Below are 25,455 nucleotides of genomic sequence, written 5' to 3'. Positions count from 1 at the left end.
ACTGTCGACACCATGTGGATCTTGTAGTCCTACATACACAGAAAGAATAGCGGTGAAAAGATTACTGAATACATAATCAAATCCCAGCCAAGTTTGCAAATCAGATGCTCCTTGCTTTATGAAGGATTACATTGTGGTTTAAAAAAACTGTATCAAAATGATCATTATCAGACTGCTTAATTGAACCAAATTATTTGGAATCATGGTATTGTGATATGTATAGTGTATTGCAGTGTTTTCCCAAACTTGGGATGCCGCTTGTGCAGGGAAAGCCCCTGGCGGGCCGGGCCGGTTTGTTTACCTGCCTCGTCCCCAGGTCCGGCCGATTGTGGTTCCCGCTTGCTGCAGTTTGCTGCTCCGGGCCAATGGGAACCGCTGGAAGTCGTGGCCAGCACATCCCTCAGCCTGCGCCACTTCCAGCAGCTCCCATTGGCCTGGAGGGAGCCGCGGCCAGTGGGAGCCGCGATCGGCCGGACCTGCGGACGGGGCAGGTAAACAAACCAGCCCAGCCCAACAGGGGCTTTCCTTACACAAGCGGCGTCCCAAGTTTGGGAAAAACTGGTGTATCGGATCACCTAGCTCAGATGACAGATTTCCTGTAAAACTTTAGGGAAGCATTGGGTCAAGCCAGCAAATAGTCTCAATAGTAAGACACCTATATGGTCAAATAATCATTGTAAGTCAATTACTTTTCCATAAACAGGAGGTGAGCTGCTTTCAAGGAAGGGTGAAGATAGGGCCTCCATCCTTAAAGGCTGGAGATTAAACATACTTGTATTTGACAAGTTAACTGATCCTTAAATGTAGCGGTGCTACATTTAGAAAGAGACTTGAGATGCAATGTTCAGAACTGTCTGAAGTGCACAAATATATTGATATGCAGTGTTGGTTTAGGCCTTTGTCACTACAGTGCTTCTTCAGCATAAAATCTTTTACTTATATGAAAAATAGGTTACGCTTCCTACAAAACTGTCAGATTGGACCATAGAGATTGCCTTTGCAAGTCCCTTGCAGATAGTTTGGCAGCATTCTAACTAGCATGGAGATTCTCTCCTCAACATCTGTGTAACTACAATAGATTCAGCTTTTGGATGACCCCAATTTTATGTTAATTCAGTTTGTGATACGATAATACAGTGGCCTTTTGACCTGCATACTCCCTATTCTGTTTAACACTTAGCAGTTGTTTACCCTGGCATTTAAAATAAAGAACTATTTTAATAAATAGATTAAAAACAAAAAAACACAACCCCATTCCCCAGAAAAACCAAATGTTTCACTGCCAAAACACATGGATAAAGCAGGGCCAGGCCAGGAGTGAAAGACCATAGGGGTCTCATGTATTTTGGTCATTTGCCTCACAGTACCACGTGCTGCAGCAAAGCCACTCTCCTGGCCCTTGAATATGTTATGATCAGTGCTTAAATACTGATAGTAGGTATTACAGGACATGACTACTTGGTTTTTGTTTGCATTTTATTTAGCATTGGTTTTGTTAATTTAAGCTCTGTTTAACAAAGAGGATTCATTGATGTGTTTTGAAAGTGTATGTTGTTTGGGTGATTTTCATAAGGTGTACATGTATGATGTGACTAAAAAGGTAAATTTAAAAAAAGATCCCCTCCCCCCCCCCCCCAAGAAAAAATGGCATCGCTATGATTATTTTCTTTATTCCGCAGAAATTCAATGTCTTCCTTAAGATCTGGAAAAGGAAACAGTGAAAATCGTAAGAGTGTGTTTTATACCAGCGAAGAGTGGGAGATGTTAGATCCAACCCAAAAGGACTTAGAGGAGTCAATGGCACTGGAAGAAAGGCGGAAACATGCATCAGAAGGAAACAAAGGTACCAGAAGGTTCTTTTTCTGTTAATATACCACACTGTTAGCTGTATCTTCAGAAAATATAACAAGAACTCAGTCATTTCTTTGCAAACCAAATCTTTGCACATGAAATTATCTTTTTGTGATGTAGTCAAGGGTCAAACAGTGGTTTGTCCATAGTACTGTATCCTGTGGTGCATGTGACAAAGGTATACGAGAGATCTCTTGTATTTGACTCTGTGGGCAGGTGTGTCTTTGTTTTGTTGTTGAGACGCAGGGCTACAAGAGGGAAGGAAAGAGTCAAGATCTTTGATTATAATCTTACGTAGAGCCAGCCACTCAGGGGAGTCATTGGTTTCAGACTTCAGAGGTGTCACTCTTCACCCAAAGTGGATGAAGCAACATCCTGGTTGCTGCTACTTGATGGGGGAGGGGGATAATGAGTGGGAAATGCATCTATGCTTTGATTAATTCTTATAGTCATAAGTTTTTGAAGTAACTTCATGAAAATTTGCACAACTCTTTAGAGCTCTTATGAAGCATTAGTTAATGTAGGAGATAGCATCCTTCTGTCTAAACAAAGGCACTCATCCCTGCAATCTGCTCCATTCAAGAGGGCCCTCACAGCTATGGAGAACACTAGTAGCTTAAATGGTGCTGCACAGGTGTGGCTGCCTGTTGGGTCTGATTTTAAGGTTAGGGCCATAGTTGTTTAAAACAGAAGAAATCTTAACAGTTAACTGTAATTTGCTTCCATGGCAAAGTAAACTTGGTGGCTGGAATGTTTCTCATTTTTGTAGTGAGTATGTAAAATTCTGTTTAATTCGTCAAGCGTATTTCCTCAGTATCGCATTCATGGTCTCTCTAAAAAAAGACCTTTTAATGCCAAAAGAGATGTCAAAGGAAGCAACTTGGAAAATGAGCCATACTCAACAATGACGTGTTGGGTGTGTTTAAACTTTGGTGTAAGTCTAATTTTAGTGAGCAAGTGCAGACATATATTTTATAAAGAAACTTTCTGAATGCATTGAAACCTCTAGAACAAATTGTTTTACACAGGAGTGACCAGTTCAGCCTTTCCATTTGATTTTGGCCGCATTCCATACAAAGCAAGACGTCCATTGAAAGAAATGATTGGATCAAGCAAAAATCGGAATAGCAGTGACACATCTCCAGTTGAATGGAATTCTGGGAATGGCAACAAGCTAGCTTCTGAAATGCAACTGAAGTTTCAAAGCCAGCAAGAAGAGTTGGAAAGGCTAAAGAAAGATTTGTCAAGCCAAAAGGTAATTCACACAAGAAGGACAAGCACAGCATTGTCAGGCCTGTCCACAACTGAGAGTAAATCCACCCTTTTAAAGTACAAACACCAATGCTAAATGTACCTGTGCATTTGAAAATCTCAAAGCAGAGTACCAAGAGATGGAAAAGTCTTTAGGTTGCATAGGGTTCAGTAACTGCTCTTTTGGCTTTTATATCCTCCCTTATTTACCCATTGAAACCAGCTTTCCAGAGTATGTCTGTGGGGAATTAAAGACTATTCACCCCCTCTATCTGCAGTCCCTCTTTGTTCTCCCTCAGAGAACTTCTCATGTCTGAGATCCATCGCTTTCCTAATCGCATTAGAGAAAAGCGAGCAGTCTATATCACCAACAGGGTTTGATAGAGCATGGTACAAGGCTTAGACCAGCAGCTTTAAGTACTGGTCCACACACTGTGTAAGTACTTACATAGCCCCATTTGTTGTAGTAAATGAGTGTTTTTGACATATTTAAAACTAGTAGAAACAACTCTGTTTCTTTCCAAATTTATTAGATTATGAGGCGGGTTGTTTTGAATTTTCCTGTGTGACCTTATTGAGGGGAAAGCTAACTCAATTTAAATGAGTTCCACATTTACTCACAGTCCTCTCGTAGGAGTGAGTTCCCTATTCTAGATCCAGCTCCCTTGAGAATTCTTTCTTCTACACTCACCAGTCTCCTCCCAGTTGGTTGATAGTTTCATTGGTCCAGTAGAACGTAGCTGTCACAGCTACTTCTTCCATAGCCAAGAATTATTATCTTAAAGGAAACTAGGGCTGATCTAGCAGAGAGCTTTGAATATCAGTACAGATACGTTGAACTGGGTTCTTTGGGAGCTGAGCACCAGAAGGATGTGTTCACAGTAACTTATATGATTAAACTGTCTGCATTTTGTAGCAGTCAAAACTTTTTTAGGGTATGTAGATTCATTCCTAGATATGAGTTAAAATAATCAAGCCTGGAGTCAACACTGTATACTGATAGATTCTCTTAGCATCTGCTTCCTTATTGACTACCAACCCCAGGTGATGTTGTGATATGCTGATAGTCCTTAGGTTATCAGTGACCTCATCTCTGACCAGTCAATTCAGCATTGGTTCCTTGATTGTGCAGAAAATTCTTGTAAGAGAGACTTGAAGTTTTCCAGCTGGGTTAGGGCTCCAACTGTTCTCTTCAGTAGTTCAGGCTCTTTGGAATAAAATACCCGAAGAAAGGTGATAAATCCCAGGGGAAGATGAAGAAAAGAGAGTCTAGCTTTCCTGTTACATGGGAAACCTATCTCTCAAAATCCATAGGGTTGCTCCAAATGCCTCCAAGGATCTCAGGCTTGATAGGTAGCCTTAAAGGCACAGTTCTCTCTGCTGTATCCTGTTTTATTCTAGGGAACAAAATAACCCACCAGTATCTCCACTGGTGTGAGGTTCTGGTTCAACCTAGACACATCTACATGGTGTCAAGTATCAGAGGGTTAGCCGTGTTAGTCTGGATCTGTAAAAGCAGCAAAGAATCTTGTGGCACCTTATAGACTAACATGCTCCAAAACGTCTGAGCTTTCGTGGGTGAATACCCACTTCGTCGGATGCATGTCGACGAAGTGGGTATTCACCCACGAAAGCTCATGCTCCAAAACGTCTGTTAGTCTATAAGGTGCCACAAGACTCTTTGCTGCTTTTACATCTACATGGTTTTTCAAACCACTGAGAACTTCCAGATCCATCTTCATTGGGCCCCCAGGAGAGAATATAATTATGTAAAATGAAAGAAAAAACAGAGAGCCTGAGACCATCCCCAGGCTCTACCCTTCATCTCAGTTTAGGGGAGGAGCTCTATTCCTCTATCCCAGAAGTAAGTACAGCCCCATTACATCCTATTGAAATTTATAGCCTATTAGGGCTTCCTCTTAATGAGCTCAGTTCCACTCTTCAGCTACCTAATGGGCCACAGCTGTCACTGCTTTCTGCAAGCCTGACACATAATATAGCTTAATACATACATCAGTTAATGGTGTGCCAGGTGTATGTATTCACTTAGAATTATTGTTCTTTGCTTCAGTGGCCTCCAAAAACCCACTGACTTTATTCCATTTGCACTTGTTACTTCATGTAATATTCCAAGTCTTTTTTTTCTTTCATTTTACATAATTATATTCTTAGGCTATAATGTCTCCTGCCTTTTCTCCACCCTCACTTTACTTTACTCTTTTCAGGAACTTGTGCGACTCTTGCAGCAGACAGTCCGGTCTTCCCAGTACGATAAATACTTTGCAAGCCGTCTTTGTGATGGGGTTCCAAAAGACAAATTAGAGCTGCTACACCAAAAAGATGATCAGATTTTGGGTCTCAACAACCAGCTTGAAAAGCTTAATCTGGAAAAAGAGAGTCTCCAGCAGGAAGTAAAGAATCTGAAATGCAAAGTTGGAGAACTCAATGAGCAGCTGGGTATGTTAATGGAAACAATTCAAGCCAAAGATGAAGTGATCATGAAGCTCTCTCATCAGCTCAGTGAATGTGAGGACAATCCGTCCTCCCAAAGTGGAACAGCAAATTCTTCCATGTCATCCTCTTTTAACAAGGAGCTACAGGAGCTGGACAGACTAAAAGTAAGAGCAGTGTGTCTCTCCGTTGGGGGTAGAGGAATCCCTAGTTCTCTATAATGCTTCACAATAGGCCATCCTGTGTAGGAGATCACAAGAATCTGCAGCATTGCTCTAGAATACTCACACCCAAGGATTTTTTTTTTCTCTTCCCAGTGGCGCTTGGGATCTACATTTTGCTCCCTGCAGGACAATATAATCCATAGCCACTAAAGTGTTGTGCTGGTCCACGCTGCTGTAGTACAGTATATTGTGTTTTCAGTAATATAATCATAGGCGCTGACTCCATGGGTGCTTCGGGGCTGGAGTGCTCCCGGGGGGAAAATGGTGGGTGCTGACCACCGGCAGCCCCCCTATCAATTCGCCCCCAGGACCTCCCCCTCCCTCCCTACGCCTGCTGCAATCAGCTGTTTTGCTGCATTCAGAAGGCGTGGGAGGAGTGAGGATGCAGCGTGCTCAAGGGAGGGGGCAGGAAAAGGCAGAACAGGGCCTTGAGGGAAGGGTTGGAGTGGGGGCGTGGCCTGGGGCCAAACTGGGGTTGAGCACCCCTTCGCGCCCTCCCCACCCCCGGGCACTTTGGAAAGTCGGCACCTGTGAATCCAGTAATTACTATGGAGGAAGAATACCATAAGATGTAATCAGGAATACAGGGGGGGAAAATAGGAGGTAGAGAGAAAACAAGGATGTAAGGGAAGAGTCAGAAACAAAGAACAGATGGTAAATATAAATGAGAGCAAAAGGAATAAAGGGAGGAATAAAAGACCAATGTAAAATGACGGAAAGGTCACTTAGATGTAAAAGGAGGAATAGACCGGCAATAAAGTCAAAATTAATAGTGCTGGCCCTATTGCTAGTGACGTACTTTCTCTCCTAACTCCTTTCACAGTTTTATAGGATATCGGAGTTTGGGTTCAAACAAAATTTGTATTTTTGGTAAACTACCATTTAAACTTGCTTGCCATTGGATAATTACTCTACTCCAAAACAGTTTGGAATATGATTGTGTTCCTGTTTAAATAAAACTTTCAAAGGGAAAATCCCTTTTTTGTCATTTCATCTGCAACTTCCTACATCAGAGCATAAGGAATTCTGGATAATAAGGGATTAAACTACAGAAATGAATAAGCAAATAGTATTTTATCTACTGACAGAAGTGGATGTAGCAGATGAGGAATGCTGAAGATGTGGGAGTAGCAAGAGATGATTGTTTGTCTGAAAAGTACCATCTTTCTCTCACTTAGCTCATAACTTCAAGCTCTGGAGGTCAGGGTTTAGACAGGTTGAAGTGAGAGAGCTTTTTGCTAGATACGTGTATTTCTGCATCGTGGGCATAGCCTTTGAAGTACTCATATATATATATAACCAATTGATTGAACCTATTCCTGGAGATTTGTACTAGCAATGTAAGTTTGGCTTTTTTTGTGCAAGGCTAGAAAATAATATTATCTGGTTTGGTAGTGATATTTAACTGACAAGATCTAATAGTGAGACAAGATGGGTGAGGTAGTATCTTTTATTGGACCAGCTTCTGTTGGTGAGAGATACAAGCTTTCGAACTACACAGAGCTTTTCTTCAGGTCAGGTCAAGATCTAATAGTGACTGCTTGTCCTATATTCTACTGTATGTTGTCAAGTAGAAGTTTAAATGTCAATATCTATAGACGATAAACTTCCATTTTTATTTTTATTAACAGGACAATCTTCAGGGTTACAAAACCCAGAATAAATTTTTAAATAAGGAGATTTTGGAACTTTCTGCTCTACGAAGAAATGCAGAAACAAGAGAGAGAGACTTGAATGCAAAGGTCAGATTAACCCAGCTTTGCTATACTTGAAGGGTTCCACTTGTTTGAAAATGTCTAAAATAGATGTTGGAGAAATGTTTAAACAGTGAAAATGATCCTTTCAGCACTCAGAACTGCACAGCTCCTTAAATCTATTGTCTTTTTTTAAAGTTTTATTTCTCAGTTTTCTTGAAGAGTGACATATGGTAATGTGGGCATGACTTATTCCCCACACACACACTGTTTATATTCCATTGTGTTGCAATTTCATTTGAAAATCTGCCCAAGAAACTCCACTTCACAGTAGAAATGGAATTGTTTAGATATGTTTTGTATGGCGACTCTCTGATGAATGCCACTGTGCTTGTTACAATCTATTTAATCTTGCTGCATGAATGATTTCTCAGAGATTTGTATGATCTGACATTACCAGTGAATTAAAAACTGCAGTCTTAATTTATGAGCACAGAATATTTCATACAACATTAAGATTGCAACATTTTGCTTTTTCAGTTAACACAAGTCAGGAAATGCAGTTAAGGATGAGACTGTATTGTCATGTACAACAGTACACTAAATATGTCACATTGACTACAGTAAGCTTTAGTGAGTGGGAAGGGTGAATAAATTTTTTTTGTAGCCTGTGTCAGTGTGTGTAGATTTAGAGCACATTAGTGTACAGATGAGTAGGTTATTTGAATGAATGTGGTCAAGTTATTGTTTGCTTGAGGCTAATTAGGTATGTTTATGTATGTGACTATACTATCTGAGCAGGACATGTCCAGACGTGGAGTGCGTTTTTGTATGTTTCATATGTGGATTCCATGAAGTTGTAGCCAGGTCTGGATGATATAAGTATGTGTGGGGCTAGGTTTTTGGCATGGAGGTGCAGGATCATAATTGCTGGACTTTGGAGGAGTCTATATGTGGAGAGTGAAAGCAAGGAATTTTGAAACATTTTATAATTTTGAAGATATATAACCAATATCTATCAAACTTTGAGGACTACACACACACACAATCTGACACTTTTAAAATGTCGGTTGTATTTTAACTGTAAGAGTATAAAAGATTGGTGCTACCACTCACATCACACATCAGTGGCTGAATGGATTTTGTTCAAAGTGCCCTCCTCCCCACATAGCCCCCCGCCCCCCAAAAAATCACCTTTGTGCTGATACTCGGCATATGACAACTCAACCCAAAATAAGACACCCGCGCTCCCTTCCCTGCCAGTAAGTTGTGACTGTAAAGATCCATTCCAGTCTGAGTATGCAGCATTTAATTATAGTATTTGCCATCATAAACAGTATAATAAAATCCATTTCAGAATGTTTGTTCAAATGTTTGTCATTTTGTGCATTTTGGGCATGTAAAAATAGGAAAGGAAAATGGACTATTTTCAGGTTATAGATTTGTATCCTTTTGATCTTTAGGCTGTGTGAATTTTGAACCAGATATTTAGAAATACTTAGTGTATTTGTGTTTCAAATTAGTACAGTAATTTGGCATGTTATTCTCTACAGTGTGCTAGCCTGGAAGCCAAACTTTGTCAGATAGAAAGTAAATACTTGATCTTGCTTCAAGAAATGAAGAATCCTGTTTGCTCTGAGGAACAGAGCCCTGCTCGTGATGTCATTACTCGGTTGCTTGAAGATGCTTTGAAAGTGGACAGCAGTGAGCAACCAGAACAAGCTTTCTTTAAACCTTTCCTTGTCAGGTAAACCTTAGGCTAATTAATTATTTTGAGGGAATCCAGTCTGTATTTGGAGGGAGGCATGGGCGGAGAATGGATTTCAGATATGAAACTTCATATATATTGTAAGGTCTTAAGTATCCTAAAAGTACTTCAGGAGAATGAATATACAATGTTTTCTCAGCCTCCATTTCCCCTCTGAACAGTACACTTATACCCTAGGCATCTTGACTGATGTGTATTGCTGGGCCAAAGATATTTGCATATGAAAATTGATAGTGGTAATTTTTTTTTTTAATTTCTAGTTTACTTTCCTTCCATGAATAATAGCATAACTATATCAGTGAAATCACATAACAGGCCTTGTAAGCACAATAATTTGTTTCAATTATATTAAATAATTAAATATCAGCAAAATTATCCAATACGTTTAACTATTCCAGATATTAATGCAACGTGGTTGTCCCATAATTCTATGTCTTAAACTCCTTGCAGTGACTTACATAACATTAATTCCAAATGTAGATACAGCCTTTGAATACAGAATTATTCAAAAAGTAAAATATATTTTGTAATAAACTGAATAGGGAAGTTTAACACTTTCATTAAAATAGTATGAAAGCTCTGGCTTGGTTTTAAGGATATTGCTGTATAAACTATTGCCAAAGTAACTTAAGAATAACTATTTGGAATTTCTTTAGAACATACCAGACTGCAAACTTTTTGTAGAAATCATATTCTTTTTTTTTTCTTACAGTGAACATGATATTTATGGGTTTCAGACAGTCCCAGAAGATGATGAGGAAGAGAAATTAGTAGCAAAGGTGCGAGCCTTAGATCTGAAATCCATTTCTCTCGCTGAAAACCAGGAGATTTCCACAGGGGTAAAATGGGAAAACTATTTTGCAAGTACAATGAACAGGGAAATGATATGCTGTCCAGAACTGAAGACCCTTATCCGCTCTGGAATCCCACATGAACATCGTTCCAAGATGTGGAAGTGGTGCATCAACCTCCACATTAAAAAATGCAAGGACAGCACTGATCCTGGATATTTCCAAACCCTGCTTCAGAATGCCCTTGAAAAACAGAATCCTGCATCCAAACAAATAGAGCTGGATCTCTTGCGAACTTTGCCAAACAACAAGCATTACTCCTCCCCAACTTCTGAAGGGATCCAGAAGCTAAGAAATGTCCTTCTGGCATTTTCATGGAGAAATCCTGATATAGGATATTGCCAAGGTCTCAACAGGTATTATATTTCAAATCTGATAAATAAAAGAGCTGTATTTAGTAGATTTGTACAGTAAGGATAGCACTGTGCCTCAAGAAGATGAATTTTGATATTCCTCATCTTGCTGATTTGCTAATTTGGAAGCTGTTTCAAACCTTGGTAACAGTTTGGGAGTATATGTATCAAATAGCTGAATTATTTAACAGGAAGAATTTGCAGGAAAAAAAGTCAGTCAAAATAATGTTTAAAAGTGCCATTTTAAGACGGTGATCATAAAATTGATAAATAATTTCTTGAAAAATAAGGGGCTTAGCTCTCCCTCCTATAATATGAGAAACAAGTTCATCTAAGGGCCATATTGTAGTGTACTTGTTCATCTTTCAAAGACATGCACTAGATAACAGGTTTTTTTCTATTCAGAGGAGTTGACAACTTGATCAAGTGCTTTAATTTGTTGGCTTTTTTAATGAGGAGAGAAATCCATACTTGGGCCATAAGCATAGGCTGACAGAAATCTGTAAAATACAATTTTTTCCAGAAGAGGTAGGATTGGAGGGAACTTGTACAATTAATGTGGTGTTTAAGTGAGTTGAAGTGTTGTGTTGCTTTTATGTCTGTCTTTAGTTTAAAATATAAAAAAATGAAAGCTCTGGCCGATGGTTAAAAACGTTAAGCACTAGAAGGACTACTCCTGGGGGAATTCTGTGTCATATTGCGTGCACAGAATTCATTGCTCCCGCAGATTTCTTTGCTTACCCACAGAAAAATGACTTCTGACAGGGAAGCAAAGGGAAGCTGCAAGAGTGGTCATGCACCCACTCCCTGGCAGTGCAGACAGGTTGGCTTGGACACCCAAAGCAGCCAATAGAGATGTAAATCACTGCCGGGGGGTGGGGGGCGGAGGAGAGGGCTGGTTAGTCATGTGTGTGTGTGAGAGAGAGACACTCTGTCCCTTCTCACTCGCTATTGCAGCATGCTCAACATGGAGGGGCAGGATTTTGGGGTATTTCTGAAGAGGTAGGTGTGTAAGGCAGAGTCTGTTCCCTCTGGCAGAGGAGAATGTAGCAGCCTGCCTGCTTAGTTAGTTGTTCCCATTGTTCTTAGTGAATTCCCCCAGGAGTATAAAACAGATGTAAAAAAATTTAAGGCTCCTTTACATTGCCAGAGTGATGTAAAGTAGCCTTATTGTAAAGGACAGTATGGCCTTATAAATGCTTATGGTGCTTTAGTGATTAGAATTGGTCTAAATTTTTGGACTGAAAAAAATTCCTGTCAAAATGTGCTCCATGAACTGTTTGCTACTGACCTTTTTGGAGATGGTCAATAGCCAGTATAGATTGTGAGTGTGAGTCCCTCGCCCTCACTTGCTCTTCAGTTGCCTATGATGTAACACTGAGCATATGGCTGCATATATTTTTTTGACTAATAATTAGAAGTAAAGGGTCAATACTAGCTACATTACTATTAGACCGGGGGTGGGGGGGTGTTGATGATTTCCTCCAATGCCCCACACTCCCATTCTCCATCCATTGTATTGTAGTTTAAATAAATTACCAAAGTAATTGAAACTAGCTATATTATATTGCATTATTTTGACAAAAAACATGCAGAATTTTAAAATATTGGTCGCAGAATTTTTAATTTTTTGGCACAGAATTTCCCCCAGCAGTAAAGGGCCACAGACCCTATCATTTGCCCTAGTACGTCTTATGCTAATAAATCCGGTGAGGAAATCCTGACCCTGATGTTTCCATTCTAAAAAACATTTCAGGAGTTTGCAGCATTCCTAACTTAAGTACAGAAGACTATTCAGGATCCATAAAAGGCCTCTATAAAAGAAGGGGTTGTCTGCACTTTTTTCACTGATGTAATTAATTACACTGGCGAACACCTGTGGAGTTTAGTAAGTTTACTGCATTGGTGTAAAGTGACTTGCCTGGTACAGCTTTGTCCTGGTTTGAAATCTATACTGGATGAAGCTGGTGAAGCTACGTGTGCATAAAAGAAAAACAAAACAAAAAAATAATGTAGACAATCCCAAAAGGATTCCTTTCTGGGAGGAATTTGTGGGTAAATTAATCTTGTGTCTTAATGTGTGCAAAATATTTCCAAAATTTTCCCATAAGTTATTTTCGCATAAGCCTCAACTCAGGTAAGAACATTCTGTTTAGTCTTCACTGTACAACAGATACTTCTACTTTTTTTTACTAAGAGAATACGACCCAGAAATAAAATAAAGGATTGCAGGAAACTGGTGGTAATGGAGATTGGCTCGGGGGGGAGGGTAGGGTGGGGAAATGCAATCCAATCTAGTTCATATGTAGGTGAATCTAATAACAGTGTGACACAGAAATTTTCATAAAGTCTATAATTATTTTATAAAAATTATATAAAATCATATTTTGTAATGAAATGAAATCCTCATAAATTAGAGAGAATTATGTATAGTTTACTTTTTTAGATTTAAAAGACAAAGTGCCTAAATCAAGAGAGCCCAGGAATCTGTTGGTTTGGAATGCTTAAATAGTACAGAGATAGCTGCTGATGTAAGAACCTAGCAAAAAGTGGAGTTGGGGAATGAAGTGTGTTAGTCAGTTTTGCTTACTGTGGTAGATAAATGAAAGAAATAACTAGTTAAACAACTTTGCTTCTGGACTTGTCCAAGAATTGGGAGCCTAAACAAGGTCTATAGGATTTCACACAAAGGCACACAGAACGGAAGTGTTCCTTTTTGATTGCTAATCAGTCACCTGTGCTTAGAAAAACTTAGGTCCTGAAAGTAATCGTACTGTGCCCAAAAATGAACTATCCTTGGATATCACAAAAGGAATGGCTATTTTGGATCAGAGCCATCATGCTCTTGGCCAACACCAGGTGATTCAGGAGACAATGCAAGAAACCTCATGGCTGAATTAGAATTTCAGACTGAGTGTGACCTAACATTAAAATAATTATAAAATGTTTTTGCTGTTTTTGAACGTTAATTGTCAGACTTCAGCAGATTCACAAAACTTAAGGAAAAGTTAGTATCTATGCCCTCACTGTAGTTTCCTTCACCTTTCAAAATCTGAGAAGCTGTCAAAGTTCTATGATGTCCTAAGCAGTTACTGTTTCCACATTCAGAAGTTTCGACAAGCAAGTGATGTTAGATTAAGGCAATCTGACTTGAAAAAGAAAAGTCAAGTCTGATATTATGTGCACTTAATGTAACTTTGGTTTTCATCGCTCCCCTTGACTGTGCAAACAGGAAGACCAGAAATGCAGCTAAATGTCCTTTGATCATGTTACGGTTTTCATGAAATGGAAAAGTAAAACAGACACATTAGTATTTTTATTTTATTTTTCAAACTACACAGCCCAACCAATTACTTTTTTGGAAGCCCTGAATGTGCCACACTTGCTGTTACATTCTTGAAAGCTCCTTCACTTAGCATGCTTTATAGTAGAGCCCTAGGGGAATTTTTCCTCAAACAGTTCACTCCTTAATTGTGTTTTTTTTTTCTGATTCAGTGGCCATCCCAGCTCCTTCACAAAAGGCAAAAATGAAATTCAGTTCTCTCTGTTACCAGAAAAGAGAGACGATTATCACGTTATACAACAAAATATAATCAATTTTTCCCCCATAGCTTTTGGCAAATAAACGTCTAAGGCTCCAAACCTACAAGATGCTTTATGTGGGCTGATCCCTGCAAGCGCATCGTGCTCCATTGACTTCAGCGGGGCTCTCTGCGGGCACAGAGGTTCTCCTGTGCCAAAGCAGCTTGCAGGAGCGGGCCTTAGTATATCACAAAATACCTTGAAAAGCTGCACAGTAATTTCACTTTAGATGCTAGATACTTTTGGAAAGCTCACTAAATAACTTGGAAATCAAAGGAAAATATCAAATTGAAATCATGCTTCAATTTAAAATTTTTTAGCCTAATTTCTCAACTAAGACCTACAATGACTATAACTTGGAAGAGATTGGTGAGACATATTGATTTTACCTTTTTTCTGTTAATTTATTTTGTGAGTTTGCTGCCAGACTATGTGTAATCATTGTCACTGTTTCCCTTATATAGTCAGTTAGTTTTTTCTGATTATTTATGTGAAACACACAGCAAAAAGGGGGAGAATTTTTTTAAGTAACTTGTGATCATAAATCCATAAATTTTGGCATGGGATCTCGGGCATGCATAGCCCTTAGAATTACTTTTAGTTCATTTTTTAAATTATGGTAAATTTCAAGTTGGCAGTGTTGTACATAAAACAATAGCTGTAAGAAATGTTAACTCCTTTAATTCTGTTACAGAAGGCTATTTAAATAATTTCACAGGACTTTGTTTGTGTATAAAGTGTAGGAGGATCTTTATTTTCAACTCTGCCATTAAAGGAGGTGTGTGGATTAGGAACCACAGCAAAGGCCTTGGAACCAACAGATTCCCATTACTTTAATTTGGCCAAGCCACTGACAGAATGGCTTCCTTCTGCCTTAATTGGTCTACTTATTTAGCTGAATAGAAGTACTGATGCCCAAGATATGCCTCCTGTTCAAACTATCCTAATAATTTTAAATGTATTTAGCAAATTGGTTAATGTAGCCTATTATCAGTCCATTATTCCTTGATGAACAAAAAGTAAGGTAGTTTTATTTTAAAACTTAGTTTTAACAGATTTGATTTGTGTTTTAGTGGGCTTGTTTTCAAAACTGTCTCTTTTTATTTTTAGATTGGTAGCAATTGCACTTCTCTACTTGGAACAGGAAGATGCTTTTTGGTGTCTGGTTACAATAGTGGAAGTTTTCATGCCTCGTGACTATTATACTAAAACTCTGCTAGGCTCTCAGGTATGCATTATGCCAAAATAAAACAGTCTTGAAAACTGCTGCTGAAATATGGTTTCAATCTAATCCTGACTTTGAAAGCTGCTACTTAGAAATTGGGTAAAATGGAAGTAATAATACTTGCCTCCAACAATGGGGCTATTGTGAGAATAGATTGGTTAGTATATGTAAGTGCCTTGTACAATGGGGACCCAGACCTGACTGAGACTTCTAAGTATTACTACAGTATAAATGTCTAATAAAAAGTGGTGTGCTTTGAAACACGTGCAGAGCTATGTAAGTGCTTAGCAGCAGTAATAGCATGTCTGTCCTCTTTAGGTTGACCAGCGAGTGTTCAAGGATCTAATGAGTGAGAAACTGCCACGATTGCATGCTCACTTTGAACAATACAAACTTGACTACTCACTCATAACTTTCAACTGGTTTCTGGTGGTATTTGTGGACAGCGTGGTCAGTGACATCCTCTTTAAAATATGGGACTCTTTCCTATACGAGGGATCAAAGGTGAGTTGTCTGAGCTAGATGTTTTTCAGTTCATATCAGATGTTGTAACAAGACACTGTGGTCTTGAGAAATTCAATATTTTGCAAGAGTATGTTAGTTCTAAGAGCTGATCAAAAAATGGAGTGAGGAGGAAATTTACAAAACAGCTTTTCCAGCCAACAAATTCTTCCATTTTAAGTCCAAATTTTGGGACTTGGAAACTTTCCACAACTTTCAATAAGCAGAATAAAACCAAGTATTTAGATAGTTCCCTCTCATAACACTTTAAATGCATCAAAGCCCTTTTTGAGAAATAAGCAGATATCTAACCAGTATTCCCTGGGTTACAAATATTCTAAAATAGAGGTATAGGAAAGTGCAAGACTTGGCTGAGAGTAGGGAGGTGGCATTTTTTTTCCTGTCACCCTACAGCAAAAATGTTTTATTATTTCTGTAGACACCCATCTAGTGTTCTGGGCACCTAACCCATTAATTAAAAATTGCAGCATTAAAAAGAGACAAACAGCTGCCTATAAATGTACCTCAGCAGAAAGTTACATGTGAAACGGTAGCTGAATAAAACTGACAGTTTTATTTAAAAGGTTTTATTTTTGTCAGACACTTAGATGCAACAGGAACACAGCACTTAAGCAAATAGGGGAAGGGGGAGGAGAGAGATGGGGGGAAATAGTCAAGAGTAGTAAGTTCACTGCCATAGCCTTCTCTTAAGTGAACATTCCAGTTTACAGTGTGGCTTTTATTTTATTTTATTTTTTTTATTATTATTATTATTATTATTATGAGAGAGAGAGAGTGTGTGTGTGTGTGGTTAAAATAACTTTCAAAAGACCACAGTACTGGGATAAGATACGCCTGTACAGAATTGCAAAGTGCTAGGCCTGCTGAACCCATTCCATCATTGAGAGAGTGTCTAGAGTGTTGTCACTTCTACCAGTGACTGACTGACAGCAGCTGTTGGCAAAAGTTGAATTGGCTTGCAGTTCCCTATAACATATATTCCCAAGTGTTCAAATATCCCACAAGACAAGATTGTGAGGTCCCAGGCACTGAAAAGCCAATTACTCTTTTTTAATATGATGCAGAACATTTTTTTTATTTCAACTCTGAAACAGCTTTGGTGGTTTATTAGGCCATATTGTCTTTGCTTTACAGATTAGTTTTTGTAAAGAGCTCAGAAACCTTTGGGCATTAGTTTTGATGGTGCCCAAATTATTATTGTACCTGGGAAAAAATGTTTGAACATCACAAACAGAGCTGTTTCCCCTTCAGAAAGCTGCCATTAGGCTAAACAGCACACACTAATGCAGAAAGACCGCAACATTTCTAAAAATCAGTTTTATTATAAAAGCGTATTGAGAGTGTAGTGTGGGTGTGTGTATATGTGGGTGTGTGTATATGTGGGTGGGTGTGTATATATATAAAAATCTTTTTTGAATATGTAGGTCATTTTCCGTTTTGCCCTGGCTCTTTTTAAATACAAAGAAGAGGAGATCTTAAAACTGCAAGATTCAATGTCCATATTCAAGTACCTCCGATACTTCACTCGCACTATTCTTGATGCTAGGTAAGTACTTTAAAAACATTTTTAATATCAACAATATTTTGTGTTGGGGCACAAATGAGACATTTCACCTAGATGAATGACATCTGTTCAGAAGAACACCTAGTGAGATTTCTGGTCACTGGTTTAATTTTTGTTCTATCCTCTTCCTTAAAATGTGTATTTGAAAGACTCCCCCATTCAGAATACAAAAGCAAAAAAGTAGCTGCTGATAAAATGATAAAAGCATCATCTTCTAAGCAATTCGGCACTTTAACCCCATATTACTATATTTACTATGTAGTGTTGCCATTTACTCTTACTGATATTTGTATTACAGTCACACTTAGAGCCCCATTGTACTAGGTGCTGTAGAAACATACACAAAGATAGTCCCTGCCCTTACTTTATGCTTAGATTATAAATTGTTAAGAGATATGGACACGTCCTATTGAATCAAGGTTATACTGTGTACTACTAATACATGTACATAAGAGAGGGAAGTCTGACTTTGGCTCCCCAGAATAAATTGGCTCTGAGGGGATGGTACACAATGTTTTGTGTACCTCAGCATTGACTCCCTCACCCCACCCCTTTGATGATAATGATTTAAAGAATGATTGCAGAGAGTTGTGTTTAGTTCTTGGCCAAAGGAAAATAATGATCATGACGCCCAACCTACAAGTGGAGAAAAGTGTGTGGGTTTAGGGAGGTGGGTAGAAATGTTTTTAAACACACAAAGCAACAGAAAGATAAATAGTGCTTACTAAACCTGAGCCTTTGGAGTATTACAGGAATTTTTAACCTATAATCTCCTTTGAATTAAAATGACTTCCCACAACAACACTGCCAGAAACTGATGTGTGGAAACTGAATTGTTGTCTCTCAATAATTTAAACAGTGGTGCTTTTTTCTTTGAGATAATGTTAATCTTGAGGCATACAAGGCTTGTAAAGCTGGACCTTCTTTTTTTAGCTAGTGATGGAACTCAATATTGATTTTTAAAATTGGATTACTGCAGCTCCCACAGAAACCTTTTTGTATTACCAAGGCATGTTTACTAAACCAGGTTGGCTGAAGTCTGTAAAACTTGGGGCCCCAACTATTTACTTTTTTTAAATTATATTCCTTTTATCTTAGGGATGGCAGACTGACATTCTCTGATGGTTTAAGTTAAGACACATGTCAGTGTACAAAAGCTTTGTAATACATACGCACTGTGTTCTGTTTTTTAAATTCCATTCTGTATTTGACTTTAAAATTGACACTTGTATGAAAATGTTATAATAGTACAGTGCCACCTTGTGGATTTAAGCTGAATTACCTTAAAAATCAGTCTTTGTAAAGTAGGCTATATGATTCATGCCCTTCTAGCCTCTCAAGTTCACCATTTTACAAACAATTTAGTTTTAAAAAATATTTTTGAATTTGTAAAGCTAAGTGATAAAAAAAATGTAGAAAAATGACTGTTATACACTCTTGTGGAAAAACACATATCATCCTATTCATAGTACAGGAAAGATAAACATTCAGTTATAGACATTTTCAATAGGCTGGAATAATTAATTGGCACTAACACATTTCTGAAGTTTAAGCTGCCTAATTGGAAAAGTCCCAACTAATACACCTCTACCTCAATATAACGCTGTCCTTGGGAGCCAAAAAATCTTACCGCTTTATAGGTGAAACTGCGTTATATCGAACTTGCTTTGATCCACCAGAGTGCGCAGCCCCGGCCCTCCGGAGCACTGCTTTACCACGTTATATCCGAATTCGTGTTATATAGGGTCGCGTTATATCAGGGTAGAGGTGTATGTGCATTGGTGCAACTTCAGAATAATGTACAGGGAAATAAGAGTTTTATATCTAATTGTCTCATTATGATAAAAATTGTACCTCAGATGACCCGTTTTAGAGTATATATTTAGTGAGAGGCTATTGATGTTTGTGTGCACAGAAACAAGGAAATTATTGTTTTAACCTGTAAGACCTCTGAGTCTTATATAATATGAATGTAGGAAAATCCCAGCCTTTCAATGTGTAAACTGCAGACCACCTTAAGAGAAGCCAACAAATCGATCCCAGTTGTTACTGAAATTAATCAGGCGCTCGAATGAGCTATTAAGGGGAAAAAGAGAACTTCAGATATAATCATTAAAGATCTGTTTGATCACAGTTGCAAATCAGCAATAGTGCTTTTTCTCGTACAAGAATAGGCTAAATAGAATGAGACAATTTTTTTATAAGGAAACTGATGCAGTATGTTCTGAAGGAGCCATGAAATGCAGAATGCAACTGTTGTTGTGGCCCATTTATTTTGAAAGTGCAGTGCATTTGGACTTGTACGGTAACCTAATGTTAGATTTCTCAAGGCAGTAATATTGAATTAATTTCAGCAGAACTAAAGCAGAAGATCTGAAAGAAGAAATATTTAGGAAGTAAATATTCAGTAACCACCCTGGTTGATGAAACTCTTGTTAATCAAAGCTTGGTTACACCTCCTGCTCACAATGTTTCAAGGTCCATAAAACCGTAGTACAGTGTAGACTTGGCAGCTGCTTCTGCGGTCTGGCCAGCATTTAAGGGGACATTCTGTAACTAAAGTGGTCATCTTAAAACTGCTTCTTTTCCAAAGCTACCTGGAAATTTCAGCATTTCATCTAAGACACAGCAGGTACATGGGGAGGGCTATGCCAGAGATTCATTTCATATCATGTATAAAGCACTAAAGTGAATGAAGTTTAAAACTGTCATTAAAAGCCATAGATCCAGTGGTGGTCGTCTAATGCTAGGTAATCTTTCAGGAAACTGATCAACATTGCTTTTGGCGATCTGAATCCTTTCCCGCTGCGTCAGATCAGGAACCGGAGGACCTACCACCTGGAGAAAGTGCGCTTGGAGCTAACGGAACTTGAAGCCATTCGTGAGGACTTCCTGCGTGAACGGGAGACCAGCCTAGACAAAAGGGACCTTATCAGTGATGACGAAGAAGATAGTTGAGAGAATTCATTGACTTACACTCTCTTTTGGAATCGTGACCAAAGCTTATTGAGTGGGTTAACTTCAAATACACTTCTATTTTATTACTCCTTTAAAACTGAATGTTGAATAGTGGCATTTGGAAATATGCAGGACAGATTTCCAAACCTCAGCACTTTCTTTCAAAAATATTGTTTTGTATCAGAGGCCAAACTGTTCTGTTTACACCTGTGTTCATGCAACTGTATAGAGCACTTAAAAATTAATCTCTTTCAATCAGTTAAACAGCTGAGCTGCCAGTTGTTCTTCTGAAGTGCCTCGTCACAGTGCCTGTATGTGAAGAAGTAGCATAGAAAAGTCCTTGCTCTTTTAATCTACCATTTTGTCTCATTTCTGAACTTGTATATTATACTGAACATAGTTATACATTTTTATAGCATAACCCCACAACATGAAAAGACATCATTTTTCAGTTACAGGCAGATGCACAAAACTGGCTTTCATAGTATTGTCATGAATAAATCAGCCATTATTTGTGTTACAGCTGAGAGGATATGGAATGGAACACAGCAAGAGCTTTCACGTTGCTCTGTTTCTTTAAAGGCAGCATAAAAATGGGATAGCTAACAAGAAAGTGTGTTTGTGTGTGTGTGTGTGTGTATATGTATATAATATATACTTAAAATCGAAAACAAATAATCATTTCATCTTTCTGACAACTTTAATTATAGTGCAAAACATAACGGTTGTATTTATTTTGAACAGCTGTTTTATATTATCAAATTCCCCTTAATGCAGAGGGAAATGTCCAGACAAGTTCTGTTATTTAATCTTTTTGTTTTTCTTCTGGCCACAACTTCTCAAGAAATGACAAGCAGCTGTTAAGGAGGATGGAGTTCACCACAGGAGTCCCACAAACATCTAGCAGATATTCTGTTGCTTATGTTGTAAAATTTGTTTTTCATGAAGTCCTATTCTTCTCCCTGTTTGGGGTCTAAACTAGGATAATGTTTGGATTTTAGAAAAGCATCCAAGGGAACAACTTTTTTCATGAATATAATCTATATATTGCAATGTTTACATTACAGTATTCTTAGAAAGGAAAACAAATGTTTAGCCATTCATCAGAGAAGCCTAAAGGCCACTGAGCCTGTGAAGAAGTTGGTTAAAAAAATTTTTTTTGTGGAAATAAACCATATAACACACTTCCAAAAACATGCTGCTGTGAATGCTGTATCCACGAGAGAGCTCAGGAAACAGTCAGTGTTATTCACTTAGCATTGTCTCTGACATTGTGACTATGAAGAGCTTTGTTGGGTACCACTGTTAATTCACTTTGTGATGTATGCTGTTAGAGAACCTGATGGATTTTTCTTGCTTTGTTCTCATTCTGTTTAGGTCTGTTTATAATCTTCTTTCGCAAGCTTTTCAATCATCAGAATGTCCGTTTGATCTAAACGTTACCTTTCTGAGAGCAACAGAAAACAAGAATTCAAACAAGTCATTAAATATCTCTCTCAAAGGTGTTTTCCTTTCCTTGGCAATAAAGTAGTGAGAATTGCAGTAGCAGTTTAAAGTGTCAGCTTTCAGTAACCTTCCATTCAGCTGTTAGATGGCATATTTATTTAGAATTGGATACGACTCTTCTATTTCAGTCATATTCATGTAAAAAAGGTTAGAATATTGTCGGGGAGAGGGGTGGTGTTTCACGACTGTTTTTTTTCTGTTGGCTTAACTGAAACTTGGTTAAAGATATTTTTCTTTTCAATAAACATTTCCTTTATAAAGAAATTGTCCAGTGTTAAGCCTAAACAGAATAAGATCAACACATATCATGTAACTTGAAAATCTTGGTTAGATATATATTGAAAGACGTGTTCGTTTGTTTGTTTAACTAGCAGAACATGTTAAGTTCAAATATGCAACAAGCCCTTATGCTTATTAGAGAAACCTGGAATGAGCTATAGAATTATTTCAGTTGTGTTTTAAAATGTTTCTAGCATGTATAGTACAAGCAGTAAGCTTCTTACTTGCACCTCTTGCCTTATACTTGAATTTACTAGGCAAGTTTTTCATATTATTGCATGTTCTGTATTCCTGTTACACTTACTACTACAATGAGTATTTGAATATACAAATCAGACCAACTTTTTAAATGTTCTGATTGTTTGCTGTCAATGTCTTGGAGGAGCTGGCCTCTAACCAGATCTGTGTCTCTTCTTTTAAAAAGAAAATTGTCTTCAAGTGTTAAATGAAATCCGTCCATTTTTGTAAACTTGTTTAAGTTCTTCCTTAGTATAGCAACGTTGAAAATACTAGGTTGGAACATTTTGTTAGCCTACCATTTGTGGAAATCTTGCTATTTTGAGCCTTAATTACGGACCAGTTTAATGATGTTATAAACGTTTTCAAACTGAATGCACAAAAGCCCTCAGGTGATGAAGAGAAAACCGTTAACTTTTGAACCGCTGTTCAGGACATTCCCCATAGCTGACAAGTGTATGGAGGAGTAGAGTTGACTTGCAATGTTGCAGGCCCATTCCTTGTGTTCCTGCAGTTCGTATTAAATGTTATTACTGGGGTGTAAAAGTTGTACAGTAATGTTGAATGACTGTTTACTGTTTTGAACCACATGTGTGTAAAAATCTGATACACAGATACCATTTGTTCAAATTGTTTTGTTGGTACCATATGTGAAATGAGTTGGTGGCTTCAGTCACATTCCCTGTAGCCTGGTGCTTACATCTCAATTGACATCCTTGCTGCTGTCTTGGGAAGAAGGCCAAAAATTTAAAGGGGCAGTAAAGACTGAACTGCACTCTCATCCCTAGAAATCCCTATAGAACAGGAGCGAGGTGCAAATAGTAGGAGGCAGTGGGAGGGGAAGCTTGCTTTGCTATTGTCCATCCTGCTCTGTGGGCAAATAAAGGATTTTGAGTGCTGCTTAATCTGTCAGCTTTCAAGAGCACTAATGTTCATCTTTTTAAATGAACATGCAAAGTTACACACATTCAGTATCTTCATCAGGTGACACCAGACAAATACAGAGTGACCTGCAAAAGCTGGAATGTGTCAACAAATAATGTTAACATTTAGGGCCAACTTTCAAAACAATGGATGAGGATTTAAGTGTGCATCCCTGCCATTGTTTTGGAAATGAACTCCTTAATGAAAATAATAAAGATCAATTTAAAATTGATGACCAAACATCTTTTTGTATGTTTAACATCTTGTTTATTGCTTTCACGTCTCTTCACTACAACACTTTTACAGACTTTAAAAAATAAATAATTTCAAGGTTATGTACATATGTGCAAAATATTTGTTATGCATGGCTCACATTTTCTGTTTATGTAAACCAAACCACTAAATTAAAATCCTGAAGACTATTCTTCCCTCACCCATTATGCATGATTCAAAATACAAAGTATCTTTCCAATTACTTAACACATTTTTATATCTTCTATTACATTATACAGAAAAATATGGTGCACTATACATCTTAGCTATTATTAGTACTGCACAGTATTCCAGTTCCACCTATGCCTACAGTATTATAATCCATAATTATTGGATAGTTTCTTTTACCAGTTAAAAGTATATATGTAGTTAAGTAGACAGAATTTTCTTTTTCATTGTTCTTCTGTAGGTGTACAGGTATATACACAAGGTAGGGTGTCTGAGCAATAAGAATAGGATTTTGTGGTTTGAAAAAGTTGGAGTAAGAGCATTCTTTAATTTGACAAATAAGTCATGTTCACGATCCATGCTAGTTTGTTCTGTTAAACTATTGAGCAATGAAACTAGTCACTTTTCTACTCTGGAGCTATATACAGATGTTTAAATAAAACTTAAGTACCATATTTCATAAACAAAATCAATGGTGCATGGTATAATAAATCACTTTCAATCAAAAAACTTAACTGATCTTGTTTTGCTAAAGATTGTTGTAAGATTGAAAGAAAAATAAACCATTTATTACTTCGTATTATAATTTGGCTTGAGTTATTTTTAACAGACGTACGTGTTGGAGTCATTGAAACATCTAGAAGAGGAATACATTTTGACACTCTAGTTCCTTTAAAAGTCAGATCATCAATTTTGAGTTTTAGTGGAACACTCTTGTCTAGGGATGGAGCAAGTATTGTCTGATTGCAATTGTTCTGGAATGAAGGAAAAGAAAGCAAACACAACAAGGGAATGAGAGAGTGAGAATCATTACAGGAATTCTCTTTAATGAATTTTTTTTTTGGCTTAAATAATCAAAACAACTGGAATTGGATGCAATTTTGAAGGCTGTCCACCTATGCCAAAAGTACCTGAGGCACTTGGTGTGGCTTAATTAGGCCACAACTTTATTCTTAACTGTCTGGGAGTATCCAGTAGGTAAGTGTACAGTGAAAGTAATTCCATTATTGTCCACGCGGGGGAGTGATTCTCTCAGCCCTCTCCTTAACCTGTCCTGGATCCCTGCCAACCTGCTGCTGGGACCTTACCATCGCCTCCCTCGAATGAGAGTCGGGGGGAGTTATAAAGGAGGAGGGGTTGGATCCCTGCCGTGCCAGTCATAGGAGTCTCGAACCCCCCGTTTCTGTTCCTTTAATGAATACTTCTTTTAAATCCTTTATCAATCCATTTTATCTGAGCGCTGTATCCCTTCCCTATGCAGTACCTGCACAGGACATCTGTCCCACCTTTATATAATGAGTTATGACATCACAGCCCAACTCCCATTTAATGTTTGCCCCAACTAAGCTCCCCTGAATACTCTAGGGAAGGTGAAATAACCCCCACTTTGCCTTGGCCAATCTGGTGGTGAGGGGAAAATTCCTTCCCAGCCTTCTTGAGAAAGGAGCAACTAGTGTAATGCCCACAGCACATCCTGACAATCTGGTATTTCACCACTTCCATGGATGGGATAGTGGATGCTGTTCTGCCTGGCACAGGTAAAAGAGGGCTTTTCTTACCCAGGATGGACCTATATAGTACCCCCTCTCTTCCGGTCACCTGGTGGGGAGGGATGCTGACCTCATCTGTGGATGCTGTAAAAATCACTCCATGCCTCTCTAACCCTTTAAAGAGGTACACACCTTCCACTGATAAGTCCAACAACAACCTCCCCTGCTTAATATGCAGTACGGTTCTATATCTAGAATAGGACACACACACACTTTACACTTCT

General features: G+C 38.2%; 1 protein-coding gene across 2 annotated transcripts in view; it reads left to right on the top strand.

The window, feature by feature from the left end:
- Positions 1 to 24,261, top strand: part of TBC1D2B (TBC1 domain family member 2B) — a 63,039-nt gene extending 38,778 nt beyond the window's left edge. For both annotated transcript variants that reach the window (XM_039492053.1, XM_039492055.1), the window contains exons 4-13: positions 1,680 to 1,843; positions 2,880 to 3,106; positions 5,328 to 5,720; positions 7,409 to 7,519; positions 9,025 to 9,218; positions 9,952 to 10,446; positions 15,136 to 15,253; positions 15,569 to 15,754; positions 17,197 to 17,318; positions 20,099 to 24,261. In XM_039492053.1, coding sequence (XP_039347987.1) covers positions 1,680 to 1,843; positions 2,880 to 3,106; positions 5,328 to 5,720; positions 7,409 to 7,519; positions 9,025 to 9,218; positions 9,952 to 10,446; positions 15,136 to 15,253; positions 15,569 to 15,754; positions 17,197 to 17,318; positions 20,099 to 20,294 — 2,206 coding nt within the window. In that variant the 3' untranslated portion in view covers positions 20,295 to 24,261. The remainder of the gene's footprint in view (positions 1 to 1,679; positions 1,844 to 2,879; positions 3,107 to 5,327; positions 5,721 to 7,408; positions 7,520 to 9,024; positions 9,219 to 9,951; positions 10,447 to 15,135; positions 15,254 to 15,568; positions 15,755 to 17,196; positions 17,319 to 20,098) is intronic.
- Positions 24,262 to 25,455: the final 1,194 nt, after the last annotated feature.

The sequence above is a fragment of the Mauremys reevesii genome, linkage group 10, assembly GCF_016161935.1.
Source record: "Mauremys reevesii isolate NIE-2019 linkage group 10, ASM1616193v1, whole genome shotgun sequence".
NCBI lineage: Eukaryota > Metazoa > Chordata > Testudines > Geoemydidae > Mauremys > Mauremys reevesii.
Note: the sequence above shows the minus strand (reverse complement) of the source record. Positions and strands in the feature narration are given on the sequence as shown.